The sequence below is a fragment of the Protopterus annectens genome, chromosome 1.part0, assembly GCF_019279795.1.
Source record: "Protopterus annectens isolate FY-2018-M chromosome 1.part0, PAN1.0, whole genome shotgun sequence".
NCBI classification, from domain to species: domain Eukaryota; kingdom Metazoa; phylum Chordata; order Ceratodontiformes; family Protopteridae; genus Protopterus; species Protopterus annectens.
Window position 1 is genome coordinate 291,090,078 of NC_056725.1, and position 11,656 is coordinate 291,101,733.

At 35.7% G+C, this 11,656-nt stretch overlaps 1 protein-coding gene across 1 annotated transcript in view; it reads right to left on the reverse strand.

Moving 5' to 3' along the window:
* Positions 1-3,439, reverse strand: part of RHOQ (ras homolog family member Q) — a 792,805-nt gene extending 789,366 nt beyond the window's left edge. The window contains exons 1-2 of the mRNA XM_044059848.1: positions 2,868-3,439; positions 2,325-2,383 (exon numbers count right to left, since the gene is read on the reverse strand). Coding sequence (XP_043915783.1) covers positions 2,325-2,383; positions 2,868-3,009 — 201 coding nt within the window. The 5' untranslated portion in view covers positions 3,010-3,439. The remainder of the gene's footprint in view (positions 1-2,324; positions 2,384-2,867) is intronic.
* Positions 3,440-11,656: the final 8,217 nt, after the last annotated feature.

Below are 11,656 nucleotides of genomic sequence, written 5' to 3' on the forward strand. Positions count from 1 at the left end.
ACAGATTAAGAATACAGTTGTGGAAAAATCATATTACTATGAGAACATTTTATAAAAATTGATCTGAATGGCGGGTGCTTTTTTTTTTTTTTTTTTACAGTGGCAATATAATGTAAGAAACGTAGAGAGAAAAATATAAAACATACAATGTTACAATCTTGCATTGGAAGATTTAGAACATAATGATAGAAAGTATTTTGACAAAGAAAGTAGTACAATATGTACAAAAAATGTTTAAAGAAAAAATAAGACAGTGAAAAAAACATGGAAAGTAAAATGTTAACAGAAAGAGAGAATACAGAGTAGGAAAAGGTGATTTCTTTAAATAATCTAGATAAAGTATTACAACAAGTAAATATAGATTTGGCTGTAGGACCAGATGGAATAGGTCATGAAGGCATTAACTGTATAAAAATTTAAGGACTTGGCAAAAGAAATAATTTCTAAAGATTTTGAACGAATGGTTAAATTAATGTTGTGTGTACAAAGAATTTTGTACAGGAATACTTAAATTCATATGGAAGAAAGAAGATTGAAGACAATTAAAAATTGGAGTCCAATAGGACTGAATAATAATGATTATAAGATCTTAATTAAAAACAATGCAAAACAGAACTGAAACTAAAATGGAAAATATTATGGAATGGTATGTATACTAGGGGAGGGGTTGTCAAGAATCATTAATGATAGTTACGAGAAACTGTGTATGATATTATGAACAGAAGAGAAGTAGTAGTGAAAATCATAATCAGAAACCTTAATAAGGCAATTTACACAATTGGGCATGAAATCTTATAGGTAATAATAAAAGAATATAAGTGAGACAGTTAGGAAATTATGTACATTAATGTATAGTAATAATAAAGAAAAATCTTGTAAATGGCTGGTTAAGCCAAGAGGTACATATGAAGAGTGATGTAAGACAGGGATGTCCAATGAGTTGTATAATGTTTGCATGAATGTGATACTACGTGAAATAAATTACAAAATGAAGGACGCATGGTACAGAACACCTGAAAGGTTAAGAATTCCAGCCAGTTCTGTTAACGCATGCAGATGACATTATAATAATTGCAAAACACAAAATCTGGAAAAAAGAAGTAATCATTTGCACAAATGAGTGTCTAGAGATGACAGGAATCACTTTAAGTAAAGAGGAAAGTACCATTTACTTATATATGTACAAGTCTACTAGAAATGCTTACATTTATTTTTATTTAACATTTGTTTGCTGGGAAAGTCCAACTAGGACAGAGCCTATTGTCAGCGGAGGCCTGGGGAGAAATGCTCCAGACACGTCTTTGTACATGCATGCTATATACACTTGCCCGTTGCCACTTGCTCGAATAATCAGTGCTTGTACTCTAACTTGATCTTCCGTAACTGCTTGGCCCTGCCACAACTCTCACTCTAACCCTAAAAGTCTCTTGCACTCCCTAAATCTAAACCTCTCTACCGCTCAATAACCCTGAGACTCTCTTCATGCTCCTAAGACTCCTTTCCTGCTCCTTAAAACAAACACCCCTCTCCACCTGTGCCCTATTCCACACTACCACTCCCTCACCACTGCTGCTGCACTTACCTCATCAGCAATCGAATAATGTGTAGGTAAGCTACAGCAGCTAATTATCTGAACTCATTTTGGAGTCTGACCATGAGCAGCAGACTACTCGTGGTACAAGAGGCTGAAGTCCCAGACTTTGAGGCAGTGGGTTTCAAGCACGTGTAACTTGAGCACTTGTAGGACACCTCCATATAAATTTATACAATACACACACACACACACACACACACACACACACACACACACAGCTCTGAAGTTCCATTATATGTCAAAATTACTCCAGCACCAGTTATTTAGGTCTTAGTCTGATGACACTGTGCACCACAAAGGTTTGTATTACTTAGAAAATAATCAGAAAGCTTCACACAATGTTACTGTGTCCAAGAACAAAGATGCAAAACAATGCAACAAAAACAAGTACAAAAGTCACCACCAGGAATTCTAAACCTCAGAACATTTAAAGTTATGCTCCACAACATATGTTTTTTAAACTGTCATCACAACTTTCATTACTAAGGGGCATCTAAAGATGAGGAAAGTAAAAAGTTTAATGTTAGGTGTAAGTAGTTGGTAGGAGCATGCTGACAGTAAACTTATTCTTTGGTAAGAATCAGCAGCAACAATGCCAGTTAAAAAGCATCTGGAAGACGCATCGGTTTACACAAAAACAGGATAGCTGGTAATTATTAAGCAAAAGAAATTCAGGCAGTGGAGACTCCATATGTACTTTAACGGGTGGGTAGAAAATAAAAACGCTTACCTGTCCAGCAGTGTCGTACAATCCCAAAAGATACTGTTTTCCACCAACTGTAACACTAACTAGGAAACAAACAAAAAAATAAAAGAAAATTTAATATCAAAACGTTTCCTGGAAAAGTGAAGTATGCCAAGTGGTTTTAATTAGAGAAGCAGTATCAACAGTAAAATAGACAAAATGCAAACATCTGGAATACGTCAAGGAGCAACTGCAAAAATCTGAAAAGTTTTTAACTTTACTTTTGGCACAGTCTCTTCTAAATTTGTGAGCTCCTCGCTAACAAAGCAGCTGAGTTAGCAGCAAATTGTACACAATAAGGTAATCAGTAAAACAACTTTTCACATTGCCAATGTTTGTTTTGTTTCTATTCATTTATTTCCTGTGCTTTATTATTGCTATGTTATTTGAATAAAAAGTCGCAAAAAAAAATAATTAAACGATACACAGAAAATAAGTTTGTACTTAATTTTATTTAACTAAGGGATGTAACCAGAGTTCGCCTGCAGTTCCTTCTTGCTAGTCACTGGTCCTCTAGCACCAGCTTACCTGCGTAATGATCGAATACAGTGGGCACATACTCCTCCGGGAATGCATCGTTGGCATAACTCATTAGCAAACAGGTTTTGCCCACCGCCCCGTCCCCGACCACCACGCATTTTAGCATGACCGCTCCAGTCCCATTAGCCATACTTCCCAGTTTCGCATCTTAGGCTTTGACTTAATACAAAAAGGCCGGTAACTGGCTTTAATCTCCAGATATTATGAAATGACCTAGGCCCCCCTCAACGCCCTGAATAAGGCACGTCTCCATACAGTACCAACATTAGACGTAAAAGCCTCGTCCTTTCTTCACACTCGCTTCAGCTGACACAATGTAGCATAAAAAGAAATGATGCTGGAAACAGGAAGTTTGCAGCAATTTTGTAGCACTAAATATAATTTATTGCATTCCCGAAGCCAAACACTTCAAGGCACTTGTTTTGGGGAGACTATCACTCTACAGTCCTTTTGCTAAAACTGGGTTTCTTAGTTTAGTTACTTTTCCCTTCCCCCCAACTCGTGTCCAGATTCCCGTTTTCTGCCATCTCAAGTAAGCTTAGCTATGTGGGAGGAGAGATGCTAACGGGCCCGCAGTCTTAGGGATCTCCTTAAAAGTTCACGCACTTCGGCTGGCGTACAGTGAGTCAGTATCCCTGGTATAGTGGGAAGGGCAGGCAGCATACCCCGTTGTGTAAACACAAATAACACAACTATAATTTCAGAGGTGGAAAATACAAATGTTTCTGAAAATGTGCATATGTGCCTCTCAGTGAGTGTCTCCGTTATTCTCCATAACTCTCAACCTTCTGTCGCCAAAGTGTACTTCTCTAAAGGTGCAAAATTGTGGAACGCTTCCTAATAACGTTAAGTAGAAAATTCACAAAACGGTTACAACTGTTAATTAACATGTACCTTAAGTTTTGTTTACTGAACTGATGGAATTTAGTAAAGACATTTATTTTAAAAAAGCCTGCATTAACCTGTGCCCAGCCCTTTCAATTTGAAAACGCGAGGAACAACATGAAATTTTAGAGTAAAGTTGAGAAAGGTTTCTAGGTTCATTTGACAGGTAACGTGTTCAAGGTAATCTAAATCTGATACAAAGTTCTCCGTTTTAGGCAGAAATCTAAACGTTTCCTCCCACTTTCTTAGTTGCCTCCCTCTTTGTGACATAACTGTTAATGTCCCACCCATGAAATCATCCTTCTTTAGCAGCACGCTTAATCCCCTTTTCCAGTCTTGTTTCGTTCCCTGTCCAGTGGCAGTCGTATTTTGGGATCCTGGTAGAGTACTAGGCACTACTAACAGTCAAGCGTGCCACATAAATTCAAGTAGCACTGCATGTGTGTGTTTGTGTGTGTGTGTGTGTACACGTATATAAAATTCTGCATAAGTAAAACTGTATAATTGTATTCGATAATCTACTCAGTAACCATTACTATCACTCGTTCTACTTTACCAGCATATTTTATTCCGTGTGTGTATATTTCTGTATATATATATATATATATATATATATATATATATATATGCACACACACACACGTACTCAGTCATAGTAATATAGTAGTGGCAAACACTTTAACTTTTATTCCCTTTTTTTAATTTATTTAATGCTGTCTTTTTTACATTATCAATAGTAATGACCATAGCTCCCATCTTCCTGGTGGAAAAACTCTGGACAAAGACTAAAATAATGGGGAGACAAAGGCCCAAAATTAGTGACATATTTCAAATATTACTGTTATAAACTTAGAAAGTTGCCAGAATAACAATATTTGTGTTAGCATGCATTTTCTGAACAGGATATGACGTCTGGAACTCAAATATATGCCTTTTTGAATGATTTCAATTCTCAGTGATTTGGCAGAAAACCACAAATTTTATGAAAAACAGACCAAAAAAAAAATTAGGCAAATCTGGACATTATGTGAAAATCTGGACAGTTGAACGGTATGGTAATAATAATAGTCACAAAGAAAATGTTATGCTACTCATCGGGCATCCTTGTTTAAAATCCCTGTTCATCTCTATGCCTTCACTTAACCAACAGTTTATCAAAATTCTTATTTTTCTATTTCTACATACTGATGTAATTACTTTCTGAAGTTGTTTATGAAAATTATATCCTGCCATTATTTTTCATAACACATCATGATCTACCATATCAAATGTTCTACTTATATCTCTCGCCAGTAAATTTACCTCATTATTTTCTTTGCTAACATTTCCCTAACAATCATTAATCATTCCAGACATCCTTTTCTAACTTCATAATTATTCTCTTCTAATACCTTACCTGTTTTATTCTCTAATCTTATGTATATCATCTACATAAGTATCTTATAATCAGTATTATTTAGCACAACTGACCTTCAGTTTCTTCCAAATAAATTTCATAGTTCCACTACAAATTTGTGTATAACAAACACCATCATTTAGCCATTCATTAAACGCATATACCAACATTCCTTTTTGTCATTGTTCCATATTCTTATACATTAGATAGCCTATACCACCTGAACTTGCTGCAGAATTAAGATTTACTTTCTTTATCACCATGTCTAATTCAAAGTAATCTGTTTAGTAACATCTTTATTTCTTCTGTAAATTGCTTAGCCTTCCATTTATTTTCATATTTCATTTTTCATTTATCTTTTCTTTACCATATTTTTAATATACTATACTACAATATTCATAATACTTCCTTGTTCTTCTTAACTTTTTCATCTTTATTTTTCATTTCTCTCATTATATCACTTTCTTCTTTTACTATTTTACTTAAATATGGATAAAATAGGGGACATTCCCTGATGCTCTAGCCAAGTTTCATTTAGTAGTATAAATACCAACCTGGAACTCCCTGTAAAGAGGCTACTGGCCTAATGGGATTAACCCAGTCAATGAAGAATAAATAAACATTTATTTTATTTATTTTTCTTTTGTTTACCAACTTAGTCTGACTGATTTTAGTGGGAGAAAAGCTCTAGTATGCTGCAAACATTTTGAAACAGATATTCAGTAATATACATGAACAGACATTAAGTAATATGTATTAACAATGGCACATGAATTTGCTAACAAGACTACAATCATATGAAATAAATGCAACTACTACAGGATAAAAGATACTTATGCATTTGCAGATATTGAACATTAGCATTTGAAGGGGTATATTGGTGGGTTTGTCACATGATTAGTATTTAGAAAGTAAAAGAAATTGAGGCGAGGAGCAGAGCTAGATGGGGCAGAAACTGTTAATATTATAGCAAAGAGGTGGAGTATAAAGCTATATATGGCTACCATAAGATTAAAATAGAAGTATAGAGGTGGGTGTGAGCAGTGTAACAAAACTATTTATATGGCTGGGGGTGCTAGTAAAACTGTTCAAGTACTGATGAAGACTAGTTTGGGGCATATTATTCTGAATGAAGTCTTGTTGTGGGGCATATTATTCTGAATGAAGAGAAAAGGTTTGGTGATATAACAAGCTGAAGGTAACAGTGGCGTTTAACCTGCAGATATACATGGGCAACCCTATTTATTTTATAGGTAAAGTTTTGCTTCTATTTTAAATGAATTTGCATTCTGAATGGATTTCAGTGGTAGTGGGATGTGGCTCCATAGTGTAGCTACATACTTTGATTGCAGAGAGTCATCTGAAGTATTAGATGATTTGGTTATAGTGATTAGGGATTTTTCTCTAGAATATAAAATTCTCCAGGGGGAGTAGTGTTGTATTAAGTTGTCAAAGGCTGGGCAATTTTTTGGCTTATAGAGAATATTGTGTATTGTTAGCAGAGAAAGAGCTAAGTTAAGTTCTAGTTCTAACCAGTTTAATTCTCTGAGGGTTAGGCAGTGGTGTGTCTTGTTGTTATAGATTGCTGCAGATTTGGATATATTATTATGACATTACTCAGATTTGGATGGTTTTGAAACTTGTGAGACAGCCTAGAGGACGAGAGACGGCAGTAAGAAAGGAGATGCTATATCGCTCCTCCCTATGTCAGTGATGTAGGCTTTTGTTCTGTATAATTTACCTAGTTTTTGATGATTTTTTTTAACCACGTGATTCATGGTGGTCAGATTTCATCTGGTCATCTGTGATTATATCTAGTAATTTTGTGTGGTTTACTTGTTCCACCATGGTGTTGTTGGCAGAAAAAATAGTGAATGCTGTTGTTTTGGTGGTTTGGGGTAAAGAGCAGTAATTTAGTCTTTTTTGGGGGCTCAGTAGTAGTTGTGAATTATTTAGCCATAATTCAATCTATAAGAGGATTGTTATGTAAGGTCAGAGGAAAATTTGGCAGAGCAGATTAGTGTCGAGACATCAGTATATTGAACTGGGGTAGCATTTATTGTAGCAGTGCAGAGGCCATGGGTGAATATAATTTGAAGTATGGGGCCTAACATAGATCCTAGTGGGAAACCAATAGTTACAAGCAAAAAAACAGGGAAATCCTTTTTCCATTACACCGCTTGTACTCTGTTTTGAGAAATAGCTATGGAGCCATTGCAATGAAGAGCTGCTGAGCCCTAAGGGTGAGAGTTTATTTAAGAGTTTCTGATGGGAGATGGTATCAAAAGCTTTTAACAAGTGTAGGAAGATGGTGGATACGAGGCATCCAGCTTTTCTCTGAGTGTTGACAGTATTAACAAAATTCAGCAAAGCAATAGTTGTGCTGTGATGAAAATGGAAGCAGTGTTAGGCTGAAGACAGAAGCTGGTTATCTATCTGCCCCCAGGTGAGCATAGGTTTGCATTTGTACATGTTGCACAAACGCACCTTGGTCATATGCTGGTTTCATTGTCCTGCAGTAGAAGGTATGTAGTACATCTAATTGCAGGTGATCATTGAATCCCTGTGTGCCGCTGACCTGACCCATTATTGAATACAATGACGTGTCTTACAGTTACTGAACAAGCCACCTGAAAGAATTTGAAACGGTATAATGAGATTGTGCTGCACAAATCATAGGCAGAAAAGCTTCAGGGATTGTCATTATACTTTGTATCTTGAAGGTTACCTAGGCATAACTTCTGCCTAATCTAATCTAAATCATGTATGATCAGTTTGTGTGTGGAAATGCACAACTGGGTAAGGTGATGCCAGATTTAGAAAGCTAATGCTGAGATAAACATTAACAATAGAAAAATGAGGCAGATACATGTCCAATGTTTTCCAAGAGTAGAAAGTAAGCATCTTAGAATTAGAAAATGGCAATCATTAACTTTCTTCAATAATAATTTGAATAGTTTGATCTCACAGTGCTTCAGGAAGAGAGCAAATTCACAACAGATGTGCTTTCATAATTCATTAATTCCTAACTTAATATCATATATGTTTTTATATATGTTTTAAATACAAAGCACTAACTACACTTCAAAGAATGTTAGTGAGTTTAGAAAACTATAATCTCTAAGTTCTGTGCAAAGCAGGTTAACTGATACCCAAAGCACAGCATATTTGCAAATGTGTAAACTGAACTAACTCTAGAAAGATGTGGAAGTTTTTTGGAATGTTTCACAATTTGCCCATGTGTTTTAAGAAGCCTAAAGAGCTAAAAACTTAAGAGTACAGGACAACTAAATGCAGTTGCTATAACAGGTAATTATAAATCAGTGCCGAGGTAGTGTTTAGTTAGTACAGCCAGACATAAAAGTTTTATTTCCATTCTTTGTAGGGCTTTTGTGCATATAAGACAATGTTAAATGGTGACAAAATAATTATTTCCAAATCAGTGATAAGCTGTTACACAAAACACATGACTCACATCTAGGAATTGCTAAATAGAAAGAGGTGTGTGTGTGTGTGTGTGTGTATATATATATATGTGTGTGTGTGTGTGTGTGTGTGTGTGTGTGTGTGTGTATATATATATATATCTCTATATATAAATGTATATGGGTCTACTTTGTTTCATTGAATCTCATTTCACCCCAACCACTTCACTGAGAACTCAAATTACTGAAAACTCATTTCACTGAATCTCATTTCACCGAACTGCAGTTAATATATATGATACTGTGATACAGGTTAAAAAACAAGTGCATGTTCCTGATATGCTCAATTGATTGCATTTAAGAGACCAGTCAGAAGAAATTGTACAAAAGAGCTGAAACTGAGCTAGATAATTTCACAGTTATGTATCACTTACAAGGAAATGAAAGTGTTTCACTAAAGTAGAGACACATTCAGAGATGAAAATTCTGAGAGACCTTATGAACTGGTTAACAGAGAAAATAAAATTCAAAGCAGAGAACAAAATTATCCTTTCTTTTCTTCTTAGATCAGCAAGCTGTAAACCATAGTTGCATTTGAAAGCTGACAACATCATAGTTCGTTAATCATCTTAGAAAAAATATACAGGAAAGGAAGTATCAGTCACAGATGAGAAGTCTCAAGTGTAAAAAAGGAGTTTGAATTTTATTTTAGTTTATTTATTGTCCTGGTGTGTCAGTGTAAATAGATGAAATGGTAGTATTACTATCATGCCAATATTCATCTAAAAGAAAACATTATACTTTATTCATATTTTCTTTTAGACAAATATTATTCTTTAATCAATACTAGGAACACCATTAGTAGATTGGGCATTGACTTGTTTCAGTTTCAGTCAACTGTGTTTCTAATTTGTGTTGATTGCTATGTAAGTTTCTAGAATTTGTGAAGTTGACTTTCACAACAATACTCCTGCGGCGTGGGATATCAGATGTTGTGAACTCAAACTGTGGTCCCCATCATGCATGTTCAGAGTTTGACTTTTACAGAGAAACTTTAATTTCAGCATATTACATGAAGTCCTTACAGTGCGTGTTTGAATACTGAAATACAGAGAAAAATTCAAACAGTGAAACACTGGATGACACAGTCACATAACAGCAATAGTGCCGCATAACATTGCTGAAATGTTAAAGTATCCCAGAGCAAGAGTTGCTATTTTTCTTAAGTGCAGATGGTCTGCAGGCTGAAAAGTATGAATTTTTATTTCTATATCATTGCTATCTTAGGACAACAAACATCGAGTACCAAGAAAACATGCACCAGAACCTGCCACGACAGAAACTGTACTATAACAGACAAACCGGAATGGAGATCTATAGAAGATTTAGCAGTGTTAGAGCTCTCATGAGGACCATCCAAACATGTGGTCTTAAAGACACTTGGTCAGTGAAGGTCATAAGGTGGGAAAATATCAGCTGGCAAAAATTGTTAGATGGAATCACAGGAATTTAGTGAGAGGTGTCCAGTCTTTTTTGTTTGGGGGCCACTTACCATACCTGGAGAGACTTGGGGGGCCACATTACCATATTGAAGATGTATCTGTTTTATACACTGACTGCCAGTGGTGGCCCTCAGTCATGGAATGGAACAACAAACACTGCTTTTTTTCAGAATCACTTGTGTATTCTTAAACTGAAAACAAGTTTACAATGTGAGACATTTACAGATGGCATCCTTTATATAATAGCACAAATGTAATGGTAAAAATGCACATATTAGTTTTAAGAATATTATAACTGTTCAGATCCATGTGAAATTTTACCAAAAAAACATACAAGAAATGTCAACAATCAGAATAAAAAGCTGTTGAGATATGTGATATGCAAGACCACAGTTAATGGGATGTCTGACACTGCTTGTGTTTGTACAAGTAGTCTGCACCAGCTGTTGAGGTAGCAATGTGAAGTGTATCTGCCAGATGTGCATCTGTGACAACAGGTGCTGGATTGCTTTTTGCATTTTTCATTCTGGACAGGTGCTGCTCACAGCACTTCCTGCCAAGAAGTCCAGCGAACATCAAAGAATAATATTTGTAGAAGACCATGCAATTTCATTGCATTTGTTACGATACTTCAATATATTTCTGTACAAACAAGGACTGTAGATTTGCAGAAATTCAAGTAACTGTTGTCTGTGAAGGCTTTCTTAAGTCATTGTTCTGAAGCTCACTGAGTTGCAACTGCATGGTATCAGAAGCAGTGCAAGGATCAACATGCAATGGGGCTCCAAATGCAAAGGTAAGGATCAACATGCAATGGGGCTCCAAATGCAAAGGTAAGGATCAACATGCAATGGGGCTCCAAATGCAAAGGTAAGGATCAACATGCAATGGGGCTCCAAATGCAAAGGTAAGGATCAACATGCAATGGGGCTCCAAATGCAAATGTAAGGATCAACATGCAATGGGGCTCCAAATGCAAAGGTAAGGATCAACATGCAATGGGGCTCCAAATGCAAAGGTAAGGATCAACATGCAATGGGGCTCCAAATGTAAAGGTAAGGATCAACATGCAATGGGGCTCCAAATGTGAAGGTAAGGATCAACATGCAATGGGGCTCCAAATGCAAAGGTAAGGATCAAAATGCAATGGGGCTCCAAACACACACACACTTGTTTTTTGTTTTAGCTTGTCTCAATGTTAGCACAGGGGGCATTTTGCTCTCCTGGTTCTTTGAGACTTCCTAGACTCCACACATATATTAAATCCTGACTGCACCTCTTCCCTTAGCAGCAGACTTCTGTTTTTTGAATTCTGTTAACCATCAGTGTTCTCCCCTTTCCTATCACAGCATTTTATGCAGAGTATTGTCTTATGACTCCCTGTTTTATTATATACTACATTAATCTAATAAAAATGCAGGAGCTGAAGACTACATTGTTATTTTAACTTCTAATGAGTAACACCGATCACTGATCAACAACCTCATATACAATGACTTTGTACATACTTATATAAGGACCAGTCACTATATATATATATATATATATATATATATATATATATATATA